This window comes from Bos indicus x Bos taurus, chromosome 4, assembly GCF_003369695.1.
Source record: "Bos indicus x Bos taurus breed Angus x Brahman F1 hybrid chromosome 4, Bos_hybrid_MaternalHap_v2.0, whole genome shotgun sequence".
NCBI lineage: Eukaryota > Metazoa > Chordata > Mammalia > Artiodactyla > Bovidae > Bos > Bos indicus x Bos taurus.
The window spans coordinates 51382964-51407247 of NC_040079.1; the positions used below are offsets into that span (position 1 = coordinate 51382964).

Sequence of the window (24284 nt, forward strand, 5' to 3'; positions counted from 1 at the left end):
ATTGTTTACACCATTAGGCTATTGTGAATAATGTGGATATGACCATAAGTGTACCAATACATCTATTTGAGTTCCTGTTTTCAGTTCTTTTGGACATAAACCCAGAAATGGAATTGTTGTATCATATAGTAATTGTATTTTTATGATCATGATTGTGTTTTGAATTTAGTATGATTTTAATGTATCTTATTGTCTTAAGAGATTAGTTAAACTCGTGATATGCTTTGATAAGGCAATGGCACCCCACTCCAGTACTCTTGGCTGGAAAATCCCATGGATGGAGGAGCCTGATGGGCCACAGTCCATGGGGTTGCTAAGAGTTGGACACAACTGAGCGACTTCACTTTTACGCGTTGGAGAAGGAAATGGCAACCCACTCCAGCGTTCTTGCCTGGAGAATCCCAGGGACAGGGTAGCCTGGTGGGCTGCTGTCTATGGGGTCGCAGAGTTGGACATGACTGAAGCAACTTAGCGGCAGCAGCAGCATGCTTTGATAAAAAACAAGAATATTTTTATACACTAGATTTTGAATTGAGCATCCTGTAAGAAGTTTTGGGTTTCAAGTAGGGCTTCAGTTTACTGTAATATATTTCCTTTGCTTAAAAACCAGTTTGCACTAGAAAGAGCATTATGCTGATGGGTCTAAAGGTATATGAACAAGTAGGTGGCTTAGACCTTTGTAGATTAAAATTCTATTGAAAATATTTTAAGGAAAATTTAATTATTTGCAATTGTTCATAAATACATTTCAGTGTGGTATTAAGCAGTTTTGTGAAAATACCTAGGTACTTATATTTTAAAACCTGCTATTCAGAATCCTTTTGAGTTGACAACTTTCAGTGCTAAAACTTGATTATTTTAAGTGAAAGCTTTCTAAACTAGAATACTAATAAATTTGAAGTTTATTAATTAAAAAATCAGTATTGAATGATGTCCTCACATTCTTTTAATGTATATAGTAAAGCTGTATGATGCAGTGTTGAAATCCTGTTGGATGTTTTTGGTTCTTGCCTGCCTTTCTCTTTTTTACCAGTAGCCTTTTTTTGTTGCTGGCAGTGAGCCTGTTAATAGCCTCATTTCCCTAATTTGTTGTATATAAGCTAGTATGGTTTGGAAATACCCAAGCTCAATGAATAAAATGGAGTAACTGTATTTGTGAGTGAAAACTTGGTCCTTTTGCGTGACAAGACTGCCAGGGACTATATTATATCAATGGACTCCTCAGATTTTATTACATACTTAACCTATTCTCTAAGTAGGTGGTTTCTTATTTCATGAACGTCTCATTATTCTATCTAGAATTCTACTCGAGTCCCTCTACTCTTTTATTCTGGTAGAAAATATAATAAGAGAGTTATCCTTACCAAATTGTATATGGCTTAGAAAATATAAATTGCTTTTTAATCCCCTTGTCCACATTTTATCAGTTGGGTTAACAGGTCTGATAGGTTGGTCTGAATCTAGCACCTTTGCTTCAGACTCTACTGTTAGCTGATTCATGGAGGCAATAAATTGGTATAAGCTGTTCAGTTCAGTCGCTCAGTCGTGTCCAACTCTTTGCGACCCCACGAACTGCAGCACGCCAGGCCTCCCTGTCCAACACCAACTCCCGGAGTTCACTCAAACTCACGTACATCGAGTCGGTGATACCATCAAGCCATCTCATCCTCTGTCGTTCCCTTTTCCTCCCGCCCCCAATCCCTCCCAGCATCAGAGTCTCTTCCAATGAGTCAGCTCTTCGCGTGAGGTGGCCAAAGTACTGGAGTTTCAGCTTTATTCAGCATCAGTCCTTCCAAAGAACACCCAGGACTGATCTCCTTTAGAATGGACTGGTTGGATCTCCTTGCAGTCCAAGGGACTCTCAAGAGTCTTCTCCAACACCACAGTTCAAAAAGCGTCAATTCTTCGGCGCTCAGCTTTCTTCACAGTCCAACTCTCACATCCATACATGACTACTGGAAAAACCATAGCCTTGACTAGATGGACCTTTGCTGGCAAAGTAATGTCTCTGCTTTTGAATATGCTATCTAGGTTGGTCATAAACTTTCCTTCCAAGGAGTAAGCATCTTTTAATTTCATGCCTGCAGTCACCATATGCAGTGATTTTGGAGCCCAGAAAAATAGCTATTACTAGGGAAAAAAAAAAAAAGTAGTTATGAGATTTTTGGCTCCATTAATATATTTGGCACCAGAAGGTTGTATTTTATTATAAATATCTCTTGAATGATTTCTAAATGTAGAATATGAAGAGACCTTTCATTATGTTTTTATTTTCTTAAATAGCATTTCAAAATTAAAAAAATTAATATATTTTATATATATGAGAAAATTTTGTTCACTATCTTATATGTAGTTGTTTAAGCCGATTCATGTTTCAGGTATTGTTACTGGAAGGCCTAAATCTGGCAGCCAATGTGGCACAGAATCACAATTTACCTGTCATACATATTAAGCTTAGCAGATTCAGCTATGCATCATCTTCCCTCTTTGTATGCTTAGATTTTAAAACTGGATTTTAGTTAAAGACTTTTAATTTTTGAAGTATACGAAGTACTTGTCCAATATTCCTCAGCTTCTCAATCTACTATTAGATTACTAATCCTGTTTTTCTTTTGCTCAAGTATAGCCTAAGAGAATCATTTGCCAACAGAAGTGTTTTCTCAGGTGAAGCACATGGGCGGGGGAGAGTGGGGAGCCTTGTGTTACCCCACCCCCCGACCCATTTCAGGAGGGGATAATTGTCAGAGTAACCGCGTGTTCTGCCATCCTCACCCTTGTTGATGTAGCAGCAATGTGCAAGTCTGTAAAGTGACCACTGGGTGCAGGCATGGAAATCCAAACCAGCATTTTGGTTTTGATCCCAACTCAGATGTACAGGGTTTTCAGCAGGCTATCTTGATAATCTGTTCATCAGGTAGTTATATATTAAAAAAAATTAATCTGATGATTTTACAACAGGGTTTTTGAGACTTGTAGTTTGGTGCATTGCTTTGCTTTTAACACGGTTTTCCAGTTGAATTTTCTCATGTATTTGCCAACAAAATGCACACGTAAACCTCATAGATATTGCTGGTTTTCCTTTAATTTCTACATATTGTACAGTGGATGTATATTGTCAAAGATCCTGCCTGTCTTACACACTAGTAGGTATTTAATGAGAATAATAGGAAAAGTAATATAGTCTTAAGATTTTTTGAAAGTGGCCCATGTATGGATGATAAAAATGCAGTAAAGTTACCTACATATAGGTCAGAAGTCTATTGATCTTCATTTGTTCAGACACTCTGGTGTGGTACACTCTCCATTCCACTGAATATTGCTTTTTATTTCAAGGTAAGACTTAGTCCACAGTGAAATACTCTGTAAAAACAAATTACTTTCAAACTTTTATTTACAGGAAAACCTGATAACAACAGAAGTAAAGTTTTTTAAAGTAAAATCTTACTTCCTTTATACAGTGCTTGATTAAATTGAGGGACTTCTGTTTGGTTTCACTTTTTCTCAAAGTTGCAAAAATTGTTCTTTGCCTAGGAAGATGAGAAGGTGCCCACTGCTCCTGATCCTCCAAGTCAGCATTTACGTGGGCATGGAACAGGCTTTTGCTTTGATCCCAGGTAAGTTCTCTTTTTTCTGTGTAGAATTGGGATTACCAGTGGTTCTCAAGGTATGGTCCTTGAAAGTTAGAAATGTGTATGATTCAGACCTCCTGAACCCAAAATTCTTGTTGTGGGGCCCAGCAATATGTATTTTAGTGTGCCCGTGCAGATGGTGCTGATACATACAGTCCTTTGAGAGCCAGTGCTGTAAACTTTAGTTGTTAAACTGAGTGAGCGCTGTTGGGAAATTACAAGCTCAATTAATCTTTATAGTTTTACAAAAGGCATATTCTGTTAGTTAACAATTGAAGAATTCTTGTCACTGAGCCTCATTTCACATAATTGTATTTTTTCGATTTGATGAGAAAAGGTTTTTGTCAATCTAGTTGTAAAATAAATTTAGCAGCTTTATAAGTGGGTTACACAGTTGTCAATAGCAAGCTTCTAGGACCAAGAAAGAGAGGTTCCTGGAGTAACTGAAGAGTTTCAAGGTAAGCTGATACTGATACTAACTAGATAAATGCAGTCTTGCCATATCTGAAGATTACTGCTGTTAGAAATCTTATCAGACATGTAATTCTTTCATTTTATTTCCTCAAGCTTTGATGTTCAGAAGAAATGTCCACTCTGTGAATTAATGTTCCCTCCCAACTATGATCAGAGCAAATTCGAAGAACATGTTGAAAGTCACTGGAAGGTGTGCCCAATGTGCAGCGAGCAGTTCCCTCCTGACTATGACCAGCAGGTGTTTGAAAGGCATGTACAGACCCATTTTGATCAGAATGTTTTAAATTTTGACTAGTTACTTTTGTATTAGGAGTTAATAATACAGTTTAACAGTTAAAAAAAAAAATCACCTCAAATAGAGCACTAAGACCACAAGGTGTCGCTTCCATGTACCCTCTAGCGTACTTTTTGACCAAGAGCTACTTTGAGTTTGGTGTTACTGGGGTCAGGGTCAGTCTTTGGCTTAACACTATCAATAAATGTAATTTTAACCTCTGTTAATCTTACCTGCTTAGGAAATTCTTGTGTGTTTGTATATTTATTTCCCATTTTGCAAAATTACATGAATGAAGGAAATAGGGATTATTTTAGTGTTACCACATTGAAAAAAAAATGTATAGTGTTATTTAGCAGAATATTTACAAGATTGTTGACCTTGTTGCTTAAGCATGACTGTTAAAAATTATGTAGTAAAAAGAATTTATCATAAGTCTTGCAAAGTAATTCTTTGAATACAGAAACTTCATAATTTAGCCCATGAAAAAAATTTTTAACCCTCTTTAGAAAGGGAGCTGCATGTAGAATGAGATCATATGTTTGCAAGATTGCAGTGATAGCAACTGTCCTTTTATATTTGAGATGTTTGCTTTAGGAATTAATAGAAAGCATATTTTGCTAATTTTATGACTGAAAAACTTTAGAATACCTGAATAATTATTTTAAAGCCATCCTAAAGTTGTATTTCTGTCTGATGGGGAAATGGAACAAGATATGTTGGTGTAATTGTTTTATATTAAATGATCTACTGAACAGTGGTGGTTGTGGCATAAAAATCACAGAAAATGTATTTTTTCCCCCTCATTTTCCTGATAAGAGTGTAACTTTAAAAAAATGTTCTAAGTGATTAAACATGTAATGCATAAACCCAAATCAAACTAATGTATTTTTTATGTCTTTGATGTGTATAGTATTGACATTAAAGTGGACACATTTTTAGAGGTATGTAATTTCACTCAAATCTATTTGTGATCATCTTGAATGTCTTTTTGGTCCTGGGTCTTGAATTTTCTGAAATATAGTACTCTTTTAGAATATAAATGTTAAGAATTTAAAATACAGACTTTTTGATTTTTCTTTTTGTAGTTACTAAAATACTTAAGCTTGTCTTAAGCATACTAGTTACCTAAGATATTATGAAGTGCTATATGTAAGTTGTATATACACCATCTGACTTGTATTTGTGTATCATTGAACTCCTTTAAAAGGTTTGAGTCTGGGACAAAACAGTATTAGGCAGTCAGGTGCCAGATGTTAGGACATGGCAGATCTGGGATGCTGTTGTGAGGAATCCATGTTTTAAGCTTCAGGATAGGTTATAGGCTAAGCAGAATATATTCAGGTAAAATATGTTCAACAGTAGGAACAGTTAATAATTGTAGACCATGCTAACCTAAAAGTATACTTTGAATAGTATAGACTACTCACTACCAGTGAAATGAAATTGTTCATACTAACCTATTTTTAGGTAGCTTCTAGCCCCAGGCTTTATAAGTAGTTTACTATTGATAGAAAAAACAATGTGATTCATGCAAAACACCGATGACATCTACATGCGTCAGCTGAATCCAAAAACTGGGCACCCTAAAAGCAAGGTACTAAATGGATATTCGTTTCTGTGGCAAACTGGATACTGGCCTTGATAATGGATGCTAATGAAAATAAAGAGCCATGTTTATTTTGGGTCAGAGGCAGTTTATTTTAAATGTGATTTCATTTACAAGCAGCTTTTCTTGACAGGAATTTTATTTAGTTGCCTTCAGTTCTAAAACAAACCTCTGTTGCTTTCAAACTTAATGTGCTCTGTCCCGAACAAAACATATGAAAATATAATTTAAAGCACAGTTTTCACAGACACAATACAATACATTCACTATACACGGTATAACAAAATATTCCCATCCTTACCTGTTTAGTAATACTGTCACAATGAATAAGTAAATAGAAACTGGAATTTGTTTTATAGTTGAAAGAAATCTAACATGCACAATGACTAATGACTGTTTAGCTGTTGAACTACTGACCCAGCTTACAAGTTTCTTGCACTAGAAGGAGCAAAGCTAGATGATAATTGTTGGCCTAAAAAAATTTTGGTCAATTATAGGTAGATATGAAATAGCCAAGTAGGGCCTTCTTATGCACCAACTATTTGCTTCTCACGTCTGGATCACCCTTTAACACAAGGGTAACACTTACGTTCAGGACCAAGACTACTCTTAAGAGATCCAAGGAAATTTTTAGAGGGCAGTGTCTTTATAAATACTTTTAATTCCCTCATTATGAGGGATTCACAACTTAATGATATAGAAGCTTACCCATCTGGCTAACAGAATTATCTTCCTTTCAGAACATCTGAAAAATTGAGGAGGGACACCTGCTTCCTCCCATCTGTAAGACTCAACAAATGCAAACACAGGAAGAAAGTTATTTTTTATAAGCATTTCGAGTTTGATTTTCACCACTTTTGTGGGCAGTTAGCCATCTCAAAGCAATTTTTATTGCATAATTAGGCAATTGGTAAACTCATGTTTAAGGAATAGCACTTGGGAGAAATGAACACTCAAGGCATGATGGCATTGTTGGTAAGAAAAACTTCAGGAATGGTCCAGACGTAGTTACACTCTTAACGGGTCTTGTATTAGTCACTCTTTGACCACCTGCTGCAATAAGCACTTAATTGTCAATAAGGCTCAATTTCATATTTCAGCAAAATGTCTTATAAAGCTAAACAGACGTTTCCAATGAGAATACAGACATCTACAATGTGATGGAAAAAAGTGCTTTTAAAAAAATTCTAAAAACACAATGAGCATGAACAGGTGATGGGGTCTTAATAAAATGTTCCTGTTTGAAACGTGTTTGGAATTTTCTTATTTGCAACCCACAGGTTCGTTGGGCAGTGGTTGCAAGAATTGGCAACACATAAAACATTAATCTGTTGGCAATAGAGAACTACAAAGTGCTTTAAAACTTCACCTAAAGATGAAGATAGAACTAAATTTTACACACAAAAAATTTGCACTTAAGTATTTCAAAGTGTTTCCTAACAGATTTAAGGGAAAAGTATTTAACTAAACTAGTATCTTGGTCCACAGATATCAATAGGCATAAATTGAATCCCTTGCACCCAGCAGGCACTCAATGAATGTTAAACTAATGAGTGAACTGAATAGACTTTTGTACAAAAATGCTATTTTATAACTCTAACATGATAAGTCAGATGGCAAGATTTTCAGCCTTTTAAAGGGCAAAAGGATTTGCACAATAATATAAAACACAGAAAGCACACCCTTTATGTATGTTATTTAAATATGAAAATATTTTTAGCATATTATGTTAAACATTCTTATTTATATTTCCATTACCTAAAGTCTTTCTACTCACAAGTACTAACTCCATTATGTAAGGCATGGTAACCAGTTGGATAATGAAGGTATTATTTTGGTTTTGAACACAATGAGTTGATGTGTTGAAAACTTCAATCACATTATAATCTTGGGGGAAAAAAAACCTCAGTGCCTAGCCCCTCCTCCCCCCTCCCCAGTTGATATCACTGCAATACAACTAAACAATATGCAACATGCCCTCAATTTTAATCTTGGTTTGGGGAAAATGTGCTGAAGAACCTAGAGCTTTTTGTTTTGTTTAGCACCTTATATCAAAGTAATGAAAATGGGTATGATGATTACATGTGCAAATGTACAAAATCATTAACTCTACAAAGATACATCATTCCAAAATTACAGAAAAAATTTAAAGCATGCATTTAATTCTTTAAAGGGTTGCTGAATGCTTCCCCTGAAAAAAGGTGGCTGTTTTCAAAATCAGCAACTGCTGGTGAGGATTTCTTGGCACAGTTACGACCAGCATGTTATTGCTGCATCTTCCTGATAATCTCAGCCGACACCGGGGGATGGAAATTGATTGTGTGATGCCGCAGGCCCTGAGCTGTCTTGTAACTCTTACCACAACGACATTTGAATGGTTTACGGACACGAATCTGTGTTCTGTGACCATTCTTAGCATGGTACTTTATGCCATTCACATTCTGTGGAGAAGACAAAAATATCATCTGTTAAATGGTGTCACCCAATTGTCTGATGGGGGAAAACCTTAGTGTGGGTCTGACTGCAATTGGACCTCTCTCAGATGGCAACTGTATACAGAATAGGCTTTCGTTAACGCCAGTTGTGACCAAAGCAGTCCAGTGTGTTCACCATGGTCTGTGCCCCAAGGCCATTTCAGGTAGGCTTCAGTTACTCTGAAAGTACTGAGTTTGAGTTTTACATAAAATACATAGTTAAGACTCATGGACTGTACAGGCATAGTTTTGTCTGAAGAATGTTGCCAGTGAACAATTATGTAAATCCATCCAAGATAGCGAAAACAAAAAAATCTAAAGAAAGAAAACAAAGGTTAGGGTAATAAAAGTTCAAGATGTATAAATTCTTGACTGGAAACTCAGCATGTCTTGCTCCCAGCCAATCATGCTAATTCCTACCTTAGAAAATTTTTGTTCTTTTTCTACTCTGCATTAAGCCTGTATCTCTGCCCGTTTAAATCCTGCCCCAGTACAGGTGTGTGGTGTTAAGCACCTGTGGGCAGACAGGACTCTGCTTTTATTTATGTACTACATTCCAAACATATATTGAACTTTGAAAATGTCAGTTTATGAAATTCTTAGCAGCAGAAGACTTCTGAACTTCAAATTGGCATATAAATCCTAAATGATACATGAAGTATCTGCATGCTATCTGGATTTCTGTTGGTTGGTTTTGCTAGTTCACATTGCACATTCTATTTAAGACGTCATGCCTAGAATCACTATAGATTTAACCAAATTACTTTTCCTTTATCCCAATTAAATGGCAAGTAAACAGACTCGGGGCATTTAGTAAACTGATGGAAGATTTATGGAAGAACAAACGGCAGAGGTGGTACTGGAACATAGATCTCCACTTTCAGGTCAGCTACTGTCAGGTGGAGCAGTAGGGGGAAAGAAGAAAAGGCTTGAGTTGTTGAGCATCGATCACCGGAAGAGTGGGCTATTTTTCAAAGTATTACCTGAGTGTAGGCCCATTGAGCCCAGTCCTATGCCCAACTAAAGGATTCCAACATAACCATCTTCTATTTCATAGGATGCCCTTGTTGAGCTCCCAAAGAAAAGGAACAAACTGCTGTTGTTTAATGAGCATCAAGCACAGTGCCTGGCACAGAGTAGATGCTCCACAAGTATCTGAGCGAATCTGTTAGAACATGCTTCATTCTGGAAGAAATTGAGAGATTTGCCATGAAACAAAATGTGTTCAGTGGTTATCACTATATTTCCCTATTGGAGATGCACCGTGCACATTAATTCTTTTCAAAAGTCCTATGGAAGAGAATCCTTTTCACACTGGAACCCAGGGGCGACAGATAGCAACCAGTTGTCTATGCTTAAAAAAATCTTGTAGGCTGTCTGGTGAGTTGAAGCTCAAGGACAGACAAAACTTCCTCCCTGAAGGCCCAGCTGTCAGCCTTCTGCCCCTTCAGCCCTTGTGGGTCTTGCATTAGTTCCTGCATGCAGGGTGAGGAAGCCCTTCACTTTGCCTTCTAGAGGCATGCCAGCAACTAGGAGATTGCCGTGGTAGGGTGTGGAGAGAGCAGTGACCGTGCAGAATCCGACCCATTAAGAGAGACCAACCCCTTGCCGCTCCAGCTATCCCACCAGGAGCCCAGGCACGTGGGTAAAGAAGCCAACCTGTGCATCTAGCCCCCAGCTAGTACCCCACTGCAGTGGCATGAGAGACCCAGGTGAGAGCCACTAGGGCCAACATACAAAGATGAGCGTTGTCTATCAGCCCAATAGTTAATGGAGTACCTCAGGGTTGTTGCTTCCTGTGGATGAGGAGTTACTAAAACATTTCACAGGGAACTTGTAAGAAGGATCATTATAAATCCAGGTACCCCTGTGTGTTTAGCAACTCCAACAGGACCAGAACTTAAGATACTCCATCCAGGCTGAGGTGGTTTTTTTTTTAAATACGTGAGGCAAGGTGTGAAACTAGAAATTGCTAAAGCCATGAGAAACCTGTCCAGTGTGAATCCAGATCTGGAGTTCAGCAGGGGAAGGTCATGTGCAGGGTTGAGGTGATTCCAATAGGGTCTGTGGTCTGTACCCAGCTTGAATGTAAATGCTGTGTTGTGTGTGACTGTGGGACTGATATTATACATCAACTTTACTACTCTGGAAAAATCAGGAAGCCGGCTACATGTGTGGAAACATGGCAGCTCTGGGTTGACCAAAGGGCCTAAAATAAACTACCTTAGCAACTCTCTCTCTCTCTTGCTGTGACTTAAAATGTTCACAAGTGTCATGGGACAACCTTATCAGAGATGTTAGTTATATCTCTAATCAGATGTAACATTTCCCTATCTGTTCATTCACAGATAACTATGGGAACTTCACTTTCCAAAACTCCAAAGCTTTGCTGAAACTCAGTTCTAACTGCAGAGATCCTGAAATGAGTTTGGTCTTTCAAAAATATTGACGACAAAAATAAATAAATGTCAGGCAACTTGAAATTCTTATTAAATCCTCTGATCCCTGAAAAGGAGAAAGAGGATTAAGCTCTTACACGGCAAGGCACATCACTAACGGAAATTTTCCTCATGCCGAGAACTTGATATCTACTGTCTTACTCAGCACTCAGGTTTTAACTAAAAATTGACACTCAGAGAAGCTGACTTGACCAGATCACGAAGCTGAAAAATTCTTAAAAGTTGGGAAGGACTGGGACACTCAGTCTAGAGAAAACTGTCTATGACTTACAGTGATCTGACCCAGGAAGGGGCACGGCATAAGGTACAGAGGAGGACCTGAGGTGGCACTGGTTCTCTTCCATGCCAGGCACTCCCTGTCTGCTGAGGGAACTGACCCAATCGAACAACAGAATTCTACTCCAAATCAAATCATGAGAGCTAAAGTTAGGACACCACACACTGGGCCACCATGCCTTAACTATTTGATGTCTGTCGGTATTCAGGCTTGTGTAAGTACAATATGTAATGTGTACCATATAAAATCCTAACTCTCAGTTTCCTGTGAACCTCTATGTCCTACACAAAGGAGAGGATGAAGTCATTTGGGTATCTGATGTGGAAGAAAGATGAAAAAACCAAAGCTGGGCTTGGAGATGGTGAAAGTGTTAGTTGCTCTGTCGTGTCCGACTTTTTGGGACCCCATGGCCTGTAGCCCGCCAGACTCCGCTGTCCGTTGGATTTTCCAGACAAGAACACTGGAGTGGGTTGCCATTTAAGTTAAAGTTAAAACAGTGAAGGCATGTGGAGCAGCATGGTGACACCCCACCTGCCCCAGAGACGGCACTGCCAGTCTTCCTCTGTCACACTTGACATGGCAGCACATGGGATGTCCAGGGCAAGTCAGGTGGGAACCAGGTCTTTTCCTCCCATGGTTATTACTGTAATCTGTGTTCAGTGTAGGTAATTGTAGACATTGAGAAAGTAGAGAGAAGCATAAGAATGTACAACAGAATCATAGTTTAACATCTGAGGTATTTCAGTATTTTTTGCTGTGTATGTATGTGTGTGTAAGTGTATATATATAAATACACACCACATACAGATTGGATTCCCTCATCAACATTTTTTGAAAATAGCATAAATTTCCAGGAAAATTATGGAACTGAAGAATTTGGACATTTTTAAAAGCTCTATTTTCTGCCAAGTTTTATCCAGAAAGGTCAGTTATGCTCCCACCAGGGCTTCTAGGGGGACCCTCAGGAGAGGCAAGGAGATTTAGATCCACTGAAGGGGAGAAAGGCTCAAGTGTCCTTCTTGGGAAAATCTGGAGCTACATGTGTGCTTGACTGTGTATCTACACAGATGCCAGAGACCAAGCTTGCTTTATGCTGCTGAAATGCTGTGTTCTCTGTGTAGCCGAGGACTCTCAGAGAAACTTTGTGCAGAACCAAGGTGGATGGAATCAGTTGTGCTCCTGGCCTGGAATGTCTGCGAGGAGCACAGAAGAATGAATCATGTTGTGGCTTTGGGGTTCCGTTGGTCAGTGGGGAGCCCACATTGCCCCCCTCTTCCCCCATGCATTTTGTCTTTGTCCCTTTATCCTTAGGGTATTTACTTAATGTTCTGGATGTGAGCTACATGCAGAAGGGTCTTTGAGCTGTAAGCACTTGGGCTAATAAGATCGTAAGGGCTCTGCCAGTCGTGTGAACAGATGAGGTAGAAAGGTCAGATGATAGAACTTCAGGATGGGGGGGAACTTCAGTCTGGGAAGCTGGTAAGGGCTCCCACAAACATTTGAGCTGTGCTTTGAGAAATGGGAATGAAATGAGGAATGCTGACAGAGGAGGGAAAGGGGGCATTTAGAGGCGAAAGAATTAACATGGGAAACCACTGTACTGCTCCTCCTGTGCCCTACTCTATATGAAGTCTGGGGAGTTGGATGCTCATCTTCTCTCAGTTCTGCAAATGCCAGTGAAATGGTGAGAAGAGCTGATCCTGAGTCAGTGCCCAAGAGCCTTGTGGATGAGAAACCCCCTGCCAATAGGCAGGGCAAGGAATGAGACAGGTCTGAAGGTAGCTGTGGGGATGAACAAGATGGTGGCCCTTGTGGATTCTGCCTGACACCACAGTGCACTAGCTCATTATGCCCTCCTCTCACCAAAATCTAATCCAACAACCATGCAGTAAAGAAGATGAAATAATTACACTAGAGAACACCACTGCCCTGCAGCCAGTAACTTCCCAGGATAAAGAGTGAGACTAAAGAGTTAGGTAATATGACTACCTTTTCCTCAAGCAGCTGGTTAGGAGAAGCAGTTATGCATTTGTTCCTGTCCCATGCACCATTACCTGGTATTCTGGCCCAGGAAAGGAAACTCACACTTCCCTCATGGAAATCACGACCACTAATTGCCACCCGTGTCATCTGCCAGTCTGTGGTACTGAAACAGGCAGCCTCTATAGCCCAAGTTTCATGCAATTTTCTTTAGGCCTTAGATGGAGAAAGAACACTCCCCCAAAGCCCTCATCGACCTAGATGCAAACAAACTGCAGGAAGGCAGAAACTACTGGAAATTCAAGAAAAATAGAAGCGAGAGAGTAATGACAAGAAAATAGAAATGACCAGGGGAAAGGGATGGAAAAACAAAATGAAGCCAGAGGTGGCAAAGACAGAAGGCTTCATCCTCTTTGGCCAAAATAAAGGGTGTAGCTTACATTCCCCTACCTCATTTTTTGTTTTTCAGTCAGTTGCGGTCTGGGTTATTACTTTGCTCCCTCTTTTAACTTAGCTGACGTGTAAGACACCCCTAAAACAGTGTTTGGACCCTTGAGAGAAGGCAGCAAGACAGCGGAGCACGGTGCACCAGCTCCTGAGAAGCATGGAGGGCAGGTAGGATACAAGAGCAGTGTCCTTGTCCAGCTTTCTCCATTTTCACATAGAGAAAGAAGAGAAAATCTCTTTCTGCAAGCAGAGCTGTCCTCTGGACAAAGTAGCTTCTTGAACAATCCCTTGGGCTCCTGGCTTCCTGAGGTAACCATTTCATTCTCTTCCTACCCCCACTCCACTACCACGATGCCTTCTGACCCACAGGAATGTACGTGTGCAGTCGGGACACGGCACAGTGCATCAGGACACACTTATGGGACCTCACATCTCCATCGTGGGGCTTCATCTGGACTGTCCATGATCAACATTTAATCGTGTTCAGAGTTGGTGAAACCCTGAGCCACTTACCTGCGATACATTTGTGTTTTATGCTTTAATATCAGGAGCAGGTATAAAGTACTGAAATAATCTTGTGTGTGTGTGCGTGCAGAGACATATTGAAGAGGGAATAATACAGGAAGTGCTTATGCTATCATATTTTTCAAGCCTTTCTTTAGAAATAGTCAATCTGCTGAGCTTTGGGGAAATTAGCATCTCATCACAGGCACCGAATCTGTTTTTGATTTTTAGTTTTTCACAGTTGGATTTAAAGAGCTGCTAATGCTTCATGGGAAAGTTTGCAGATTTGTTTTCTTGTAATGTCCTCTGGACCCGAATGTATTGGTGTTTCTCAGTGTTTTGTCCCTTGGGAGTTTTTCTCAACAGAGAATATAGTGCCCCTGGCTCCCCTGACACCCAGTCAGGCCTGCAGAGACACAGGTTTTGGCCGTCTACAGAGACTTTGCTAAAGCTAGAGCTGATGGTTAGGTGTGAAAAATACCAAAGGCCCCCTTTTTCCTCGTCTCTTCATGCCATTTGGGGGAAGTGGGCAAGGGCTTCCTCAGCTGGAAGAAAATACCCTACAACATTTTCCAAAAGAGCCCTGTGAACCGTCTGTAGGCTTTTAAGACTTCAAAGTGGTCTCTCTGAACCACCTGCAGAGCCAGCCACGGGGAAAAGTGTTTGGCAAACACATTTGATATTCTGCCTGATTTGACATGAATTTGAAGAATATCAAAAACATGATCCTCCCACAACAACAACAACAAAAATCTCCTGACCTATAGTTCCCGCACAGATCAGCAAAGGGAAAAACTCACCCAGAGACCAGAGCTAGCCCTGACCTGAGGGCAGCCACACACCCAATCGGCTCCACAGAGGGAAGCACCTCTCCCCAGACTTGACTGACACAGGGCTTGCCATCTTCCATCTGGTTACGCCAAGCGAGAGGGTATTTCTTTTACCTTGTATCTCTTTTTACATCCAGGAACCGGGCAGGCAAAAGGCTTCTCCTCCCCTCCGTTCATGCACATGGAGCTGAGGATGGCTTCAGAGCTGATGGCACTCTCTGTGGTCCAGGACTCGTCGCTATCTGACTCCTCATAATCCACCTCCTCCTCGTCGTATTCGCTGCCTGCAGGGCCAGAGCAGAAATCAAGGAGCGTCAGGAGCGTCCCTCTCGCCCTAAACCTAACCCTAGGACAGGAGGCATGGCAGTGAGGGGACAGGCAGCTCCGACTGCCCTGGAAGAGGACATCTAGGGCACTAAGGGACTGCAAGGGCATCTAGTCCCGAGGACAGCCCTGAGGGGGAGGGTATCTGTTTTCCCATCAGAGAGCCCAGGGCTCATGGTAAGGAGTTAGCTGTGCAAGAACGTGAATGCAATTCTTCAGCAAAGGTGACTGCAAAGATGCTGAAACCAAATATAACCGACCACGACAGACAAACCCCTGTCCCAACACACACACACGCACATACACACACACAGGATACACATGACACTCCAATGAACAGAATCCTGTCCCCTTAATTTTCCTGCTTTATCACCATAGTAAATACAAAAATCTGTGGGAGGGGGTTACATTTTACACATTAGGTATTTACACTTTGGTGGGAATTCATTTCAGATCTCTTCCTTTATAAGCTGAGCTGGGAAGACCACGAAGAAATGTGGCACTAAAGGGGGCTTTACCCCAAGCTAGGGAGGCAGGGGGCTGAAACACCCAGAGCTCTGAGGACACAATGTCATCATCAGAATGCAGGTCCAGCTAGAGGAAGACCCGACAATTCCCTACCACACCTGTCCCCAGTGAACAGCACCTGCCTTTCAGTACACACCACCTTTCCTGGGAGGGAGGGCCGGCTGAGCCACCGCAGCACAGAGCTAAGACGCATGTCGGGATCCCCTTGTACCCTGAGGTTAAGAGCTCTGCTCAGAACTGAATTAAAAATCTGCCTCACCAACTTCTGCTCAGCATGGAGGGGATGGAGAACCACTTCAACAAGCAACCCCCCCCCCCCTTTTTTTTAACGAGGTCTACAGCCATTTATGTGGAGTTTTTGCACAATACAATCCTGAAGGACATAATTCTACAGATCATAAACAGTGTAAAATAATATGTTGACAAGTTCTAATGCATTTACAAGCCTCGTGGAATAAATAGGAATTATAGCACAACATTAATAAGAATTATATGGTAGCAATTACAGTTGTGAAATTCATCCCCCAGGTGTGAAGCTAAATTGCAGCAGGGGCCTGCCTGGGTGCTCACCGTGGGCTCCCTCTGCTACATCAATTATTTCAACACCAAATATTGGCACTTTTATTGGGTTTCATTTTAATAGGCATTAATAAGATTGTTTGAAGAGCCAGTCAAGCCAGGAACAAGGACGCCAGCATGAGGTGAACACTTAAAAGGATCCAGGAAGGGAGGAAGGGACCTCAAGGTGAACGAGGGCCTCGTATGTTTTAGGCATGTGAGATGCATCATCTCATTTAACCCTCTGGTGACCCAGTGAGGTGAGGATGACTGTCACTCTCATACACACAAAGAAACTGAGAACCGTGTGCTTCAAGAGCTTACACATTCTCAATTAGCGATTAAGGGAGTCAGTTTTCCCCAGGTGACACTTTCCTGGCCTCCAATGCCAGCAGCTCTCTGGGGCGGTGGGGAGGGGGGTGTTTCTCAACCTCCATGTTTCTGGTCCTCCACCATCTACCACTCAGAATTCAAAGCAGCCTGTTTAGAAACTCGGGCAGTGCAGAAAAAACCACCAGGCCAAAAGGAGGCGTTGGCATTCAGTGTGGGTTTCAGTAAGCCCCCAGCCGTGTTTGGCTGGAGACCCCAGGGATCAAGACAGCACAGGGGTGCCACTCTGCCGAGGCCCTGAGTCGGTCTGTGAGCAAATCTCAAAATCTGTTTTCCAGTAGGGCACCGTTTAGGACATTTTACTCTTAAACAAATGCCACATGCCGCTGTCCTTTAAATTGCTTGTTAGAAAACTATAAATGCTGTTTCGCAAAGCTCTTCCAGTAGGACTTGAGAAAGTGAGAATGACTAATTTACCCATCTAATTGGGCTAACTTGTTAACCTGAATACTGAAAAGTGCACAACATTTACAACTGGGGCACAGGGGGTGGGAAAGAAAGCCTCAGACCAACCGAGGGCTTAATGAAGCCCAGTAGAAGATAAAACTTCAAAACTCCTCGGGATCAAAAGGGGCCAGGCCCGAGGGATTGATCCTGTAGACACAGCTGCTTGGAAACCACGTGGCATCCAGTCCCAAGTGTTGCAGGAATGGGGACCACGAGTCACCATCCATGTCAGGATGCCTTTGCGAGTATAGGCATGCTCACACACCACAGGGTCCTCTGGGTGCTTTGTGAAACTGCCTGCCTGGCATGGGGATCGAGAAGGATCTGTTTCTACTGAGTTCTGTCCTGTAACACAAGCTGAGCAGTGCACGGCCCTGGGTTTATGCCTTGGCTGGACAGTCAGCTGAGTGACTACCTGGCCTCTTCTTTCTCTTCTGTGAAATGGGGGAAAGACTCTTCCCTTCAGTTTAATTCAAGGGTTAAAATTAATGTTGATAAAGCACCTGGCACAGGAAGCCATAATGAGTGCTCAAAAAACAAGACAGGACCTCCCCGGTGGTACAATTGGTGGGAGTCTGCCTGCCAGTGCAGGGGGACACGGGTTCCATCCCTGGTCCGGGAGGATTCCACGTGCCTCAGGGCAACCGAGCCGGTGTGCCACAACTGCTGAGCCAGCGAGCCTGGAGCCTGTGCCCCGCAGTGAGAGAAGCCACTGCAGTGAGGAGCTCGTGCACCGCAACAGAGAAACCCCTGCTAGTCACTAGAGAAAGCTCTCGTGCAGCAGTGAAAATCCAGTGCAGCCAAAAATAAATAAAAATGAAGACAGTGTAATATCGCTTTTGTAATAATACTACCCTATAATATTACACGTAAAATGATACTGTTTTTTAGAAAAGCCTGTTGTGAAACCAAACAAAAAATAAGAAAATTCAGAGGTTTGGGAATCTCCAGTAGAAAAACTACAAGAAGGATTCCATATCACAAGAGAGGCATGGTGCTCACTGAGGACTGTTCATGCAGACACATCTACAGGGGCCAGTCTGGGAGCCCACGTGATCCATGGTGCTGCCACAGATAAGCTGTGTGACCCCAGGCAAGTGATGTAACCTCTCTGAGCTTTAGGTTCCTCATCTGTAAAATGGACTGATAATACTACAACCTCTTAAGGTTGTTGTGAGGGCCAATTGAGTTCCTGCTTTTAAAAGGATTTAGAACAGACTGAACAACAACATTTACTAATATATTACTGTGTAAAACAGATAAGCAAATAAAAGGATGAGGATTAAATAGTTTAATCAGTTCAGTCGCTCAGTCTTGTCTGACTCTTTGCGACCCCATGGACTGCAGCATGCCAGGCTTCCCTGTCCATCACCAACTCCCGGAGCTCACTCACATTCATGTCCATCCAGTCAGTGATGCCATCCAACCATCTCATCCTCTCTGCGCCCCCTTTTCCTGCCTTCAATCTTTTCCAGCATCAGGGTCTTTTCCAGTGAGTCAGTTCTTTGCATCAGGTGGCCAAAGTACTGGAGTTTCAGCTTCAGCATTAGTCCTTCCAATGAATATTCAGGACTGATTTTCTTGAGGATTGACTGGTTGGATCTCCTTGCAGTCCAAGGGACTCTCAAGAGTCTTCTCCAACACCACAGTTCAAAAGCCTCAATTCTTCGGCACTCAGCTTTCTTTACAGTCCTACTCTCACATCCATACATGACCACTGGAAAAACCATAGCCTTGACTAGATGGACCTTTGTTGGCAAAGTAATGTCTCTGCTTTTTAATATGCTATCTAGGCTGGTCATAACTTTCCTTCCAAGGAGCAAGTGTCCTTTAACTTCACGTTTGCAGTCACCATCAGCAGTGATTTTGGAGCCCAAGAAAATAAAATCTGTCACTGTTTCCACTGTTTCCCCATCTATTTGCCATGGGGCCGGGTGCCATGATCTTAGTTTTTTTAATGTTGTGTTTTAAGCCAGCTTTTTCACTCTCCTCTCTGCCGGGAGCCGGCATATTGCATATTGAGTGCATATTGCATATTGAGTGCAGCACTTTTCAGGATCTGGAATAGCTCAACTGGAATTCTATCACTGCCGGTAGCCAGCGTGAGGAACTCCGCCCATGACAAAGGTCATGAGGAAGGAGGCTCGGCATACGCAAAGGCGGGATCGAGCTTCAGGAGTCCCCCTGGAAATTCTCGAGCAATCTACCCCCAAAACCAGAGTCTGCCTACTTTCTGCTTTGTGCTTTCACCTACACCTCTGACTTTACGGGGGGCTGTCCCCCACTACCTCTCTGAAAAAAGTTAGCTTACAGCTCCAGTTAATAATTCCTGGGTGTGACAGTGTTTAACCTACAAACTCCTTTGGAAATCCTCTAGCCTGCCTGAATAGGTTTTTCCGGCCACATGTGATTGTTCAGAGCCTCCCAACTGTGAGAGGCAGGAGATGTTCTAAACTGTGTAAACACAGATTCTTTTGAATAGTTAAAAGATTGATTAGAAATTGTATTGGTGAAGGGATTTTCACTTGTTGGGCCAATGTTTGCTGCTAAGTTTCCATATCCCTTACCTGCTGTGTCCCTGGCAGTGTATTGGTTAATATAATTGGTGTAAGTAGTAGCTTTAATGTTTGTAACCTGGGACCCTTGAGTTAATTCTTTTTCTTGTTGTAGCCCACCACACCTTTGCTCTGTAGGAATGCAACTTTATCTAATGCTTCTGGAGGGTGGCTCCTGACCAATCACCTTTAGAGAAAAATAAGTTTTCTGAAGAAAAGGTCTTAAAATGTTAACAGGCCTCTGGGCCAGAAGATGATGCAAATCACCTAAGCTTTTGCATATGATAAGTTTGCAGGAAGAAAGCCTGGTTTGCTGCAAGACTCTACCCCTTCCCCCATTATCCTCTGTGCATAACTTAAGGTATAAAAACTACTTTGAAAAATAAAGTGCGGGCCTTGTTCACCGAAACTTGGTCTCACCATGTCGTTCTTTCTCTTACCTTCTGGCTGAATTATTCAGCCTCTTTTCTACACTGAATTTCCTCACTGAGCTATCCTTATTTCAGCCTCTCTTCTCCACTGAATTTTCCTACTGAGCTATCCTCATTCTATTACTCTTTATATCCTTAATTAACGTTTAATTAAGCAATTGTTTCCTGATCTTCGCCTACGCCGTCTCTCCTTCGAATACCCTGGTTCAGCCGGGGCTGGTCCCCGGCACCTCTCTCACTTTCATCAAGAGGCTCTTTAGTTCTTCTTTGCTTTCTACCACGAGGGTGGTGCCATCGGCATATCTGAGGTTATTGATATTTCTCCTGGCAATCTTGATAGTTTAATAAATATACATAATAACATGAGAAATATTTTACTTAGTAAGTGTAAAGATTCCATATCTCCTTCCTCCACCTTATGGACTGTCCTGTGTACCTACTCTGGAGCCCACTGCCCTTCAGGCCAGCGGGAGGGGTCAAACAGGCCCATCACTGCCTGCTTTGAGGCCATCACATTCCAGTGAGCTTTTGGATTGTTCCAGGGAAGCAGGATGGGGTGTTAAGGAATGCATATGCTCATTCATTAACCCTGATCTTGGCTGAGCAGGTGATCCTGGAGGCACGTGTGATCTCTGTCCTGTCAGTCTAGCAGAGGTGGTGCTGGGCTCCAGCCAGCAGAGGGAGGACGCAGAATCAAGCCAGGCTCCTGGTTCTGAGCCCTCATCACCCAGAATCCATAAAATGTTCATTAATTATAAAGCATTCTTCTGTGTAAAAAAGGAAAAGACCCCCAACACCCATTCTTGTAGCTGGGAGTGATTGGGGCAGGTAGGTGTGAGGAAAGCATGCGAGTCACAAGAATAATTCACTCCCTGGGCCCAGAGCAGGTGTCTGGGGACGGGCTGGCAGGTGTCCTCTCAGAAGCAGGGTTGGGGAACAGTGAGTTGGTGAGTCGCAATTTTGCAACGAGAAGGAACTTGACAAGCCCTTGACTCCACCCTCAAGTTAACATCGCAGAAGTGAGAGGTGTTCGGTGGTTTATCTCACAGGTCTATCTCTCCAGGGCTGCTGGCTGGGGACTCCAGCAGGGTAAATCTATGCTGTGGCACGAGCACTGGTTCATCTGCATCTCTCCACCCCCGCCCTTTCCTTTCCACAAGTCAGCTCTAAGCCTTGGCAATGCCAACTGAAAAAGACAAGTGCTTAAGCACAAAACAGAAAACCTGCCACAGGCCAGCAGCTCTCCCCACGCTGACTCTCTCGAAGGGTCGAGAAGACGGCATTCTCATAACTAAAGGGAAAGCCTGAAGGCCTTCAGTAGGAAAAGCAGATGAAAAACCCACAGCCGTGGCTTCTTTAGAGCAATGGCCGCTGTTCTTCCAGAAGTGCCAGCCTTTCCTCTGGGCTATAGCACCTGAGAGGGCCGACAGCACAGGGACAAGAACTGCAGAAACAGCGCCCTTGTATTTTACAACAAAAACCGACTGGGTGAGATTTCTGATTTGGATGAACTTGCTCTCCTAGGAGAGAGAACACCCGCAAAGATCTGCATCCCAAGGACAAAGGTCAGAGGACTGGGATGCTGGGGGGATGTGCCAGGGGGGATTTACAGTGGGGATTCAGCCAAGCAATTATTCTGTTAGGATGATTACTGTTTTCACTGATGCTCTGGTTACAAAGTCCCATGGCTTTAAGGCTCAGCCCAACCCTAGTTCTCCCTTAAGCACTGTCATTTTTACTGCACTAATGGGCACAATATGAAGCTTTGAGGGATGCACAAAAGCATGATAGCCAAAATGCCAGGCTTCTTTTAATTTGGCCTACTTTTGCTTTAAATCATTTGTTCCTTAACTTCTAGCAAATACTTCCATACCTAAACTTACCTGTGCCTACTGGATTTAATAAAAATTGTAGCTACCTAAGAATGAGCAAATTTTGCTTGACACTTGCATTCTCGAACTGGAAGGAGTTAGGAGATGCCTTTGTCATTTAGGTGGTGGTGGTGGGGTGGCTCCTGTAAGCCTGGAGTGTGGAGACGTATTTTTCATGGAACCAACCTTTGTTTCCCCAGTTTCGCAAAGGGGAGAGTTGGGGTTCAGGAGGTGAGGGACCTGTCTAAGGTCACCCAGTTAGAAACAGGCAGGCTGGACTGGTACTTGAGTCTTTGGTTTCAAAGTTTGTGCTTTTTTATTTAATTTTGAATGGAATATCCCTGACTGACAGAAAGATGTGACACACAGAGCGAAGCCCTGGAAGCACTGGAGAGGAGCGGGACGGAGTCCAGCTTGGGGTGTGGGAAGCACAGGGCTAGTCTCAACCTCAGTGTGGGGCCTGCCCTCCTGGGTGTTAGCATTCCAGTGTTGCAAAGAAAAGCCCCATGAGTTGATTTTTCCAGGCTTTTCATATTCTTAGGCATCATTAAACAATTTACAAATAACTTTACCAACATGAGAATTTCTACAAGAAAATTAATTTCACCTTGCACGGTCACAGGTGGGCGTTAGCAGCCACTAATCTTTCTCAGGTTGAGCTTTCCATTGTCATCCTCCATGGCTGCACAGTCCCCACTGTGGGGGCCGGAGGTGGGCAGGACAGTGATTGACAGAGGTACCTTTGGGTGGGTGGCCCCAAGAGCTCATGCCAGCATTTCATTTGGGGAAATGAACAAACCCAGTGGACAGGATTTCAGAGGGCAACTATACTCTACAGGACTGCGGGAAGAGTCTGCCTGGGTGTCGGCCAAGGAAGTAAAAAGTTGATTTCATGAGTTATATGAAAAGACAAGGGGGTCCAGAGTGCCTGTGCACACTTATATCCATATCCACCCACCTGGACGAGTCCCCTTCATGCCCAGGAGCCAGCTGAGTGCCTCATGCGCCACAAGGACCACCTTATATCTAGCCCACTTCCCTCCAGACTCTGCCCACCACCTCTGTCCCCTGCTCACCCCTCTACTCTGTGAAGATGGCCCCAAACCCATTCTAGCACCTACAGTGTTCTTGTTCTTTGTATTCATAAACAGAGTGACATACGGATAAAAACAAGTCAACCTTTCCCAGAAATCCAATATGCCACAATTTTAACTCAGATCGTTAATATTCATGCACAAGTTCTAACTGCAGTGACAGCAAACCAAAACTCTCTTGGGATGTCAAATTCTGGCAAAGACATTAGCAAAGCGTTGCCTTTCTGTCTTATAGAATTATAATTATAATTAGCTTTAATTGGTACCGACCCACTTGATATGAGCTGAAGCAACAACAGTCTAAATGAACTGACAAGTGATTACAATGGAAGACACACTTAGTGGCTCCAGGGACCATCGCCAAGTCTCAAAAATTCTTGACCTCCTTGGTCCACCATCACTGTCCTAAGGGCAGCTGACCCTTACTGGGGGCACACTCATTTAAACCTCACAACAGCCCTATGAGGCTGATACCTACTACAATATCTTCATTTTATATACAACAAAGGCTCAGAGAGGCAGAGCGCCTTGTCTAAGGTCACAAAGCTCTTCCGTGGCAGAGCAAGGGTTCTACTCTAGCCGTCTTAGCTCTAGAGCTTGTCTTCCTAACCTGCCTATGGTCCCACTAATAACTTGAATCCACCCGAATGGAAGTGCACATCTCTCAGTATGTTCAAACGCATGTCACTGAACTCACGGTGGCCTTGAGAGTACCTGGCACACCCAAGTCACACGGAATGTATTTGTTAAACACACAAAGGAAAGGCAAAGACGAAACAGGCCTCCTGACACCAGGTCACTGTTTTCTAACCACGTAACAGGGTTGTGTGTGGACACTGCAAGTGATGAAGGCATTGTGGAGATGCACACGCGGCTGGGTATCTGACATCCAGGGTCTGCCACTTCAAGACAGATGAGATGCAGAAGTCCAGGCCCCCATCACCTTCCATTGTGTTGATTTTTGACGAGTTGATGATGTGGTCACAGGCAGCCGCACTCCTGCTGGTACACTCATAACAAGGGGAACGCTGGAGGGATGTGGAGGCCGCCACCCCCAAACTGGCCAGGACCGCACAGCCCTGACTGCCGCCCAGCCACCATGACATGACTGCCATCACCGAAGGGCTGA

The 24284-nt window shown here is 42.7% G+C and overlaps 2 protein-coding genes across 7 annotated transcripts in view; one reads left to right on the forward strand and one right to left on the reverse strand.

The window, feature by feature from the left end:
• The window catches only part of TAX1BP1 (Tax1 binding protein 1), an 85214-nt gene extending 78106 nt beyond the window's left edge, over positions 1-7108 (forward strand). For 3 of the 6 annotated variants that reach the window (XM_027539404.1, XM_027539409.1, XM_027539405.1), the window contains 2 exons: positions 3532-3614; positions 4197-6062. In XM_027539404.1, the coding sequence (XP_027395205.1) occupies positions 3532-3614; positions 4197-4398 (285 nt within the window). In that variant the 3' untranslated portion in view covers positions 4399-6062. Of the gene's footprint in view, positions 1-3531; positions 3615-4196 lie in introns of all 6 variants that reach the window. The other 3 variants (XM_027539408.1, XM_027539406.1, XM_027539403.1) reach the window with 2 other exon arrangements.
• The window catches only part of JAZF1 (JAZF zinc finger 1), a 333188-nt gene continuing 313618 nt past the window's right edge, over positions 4715-24284 (reverse strand). The window contains exons 4-5 of the mRNA XM_027539410.1: positions 15072-15241; positions 4715-8427 (exon numbers count right to left, since the gene is read on the reverse strand). Of these exons, the coding sequence (XP_027395211.1) occupies positions 8251-8427; positions 15072-15241 (347 nt within the window). The 3' untranslated portion in view covers positions 4715-8250. The remainder of the gene's footprint in view (positions 8428-15071; positions 15242-24284) is intronic.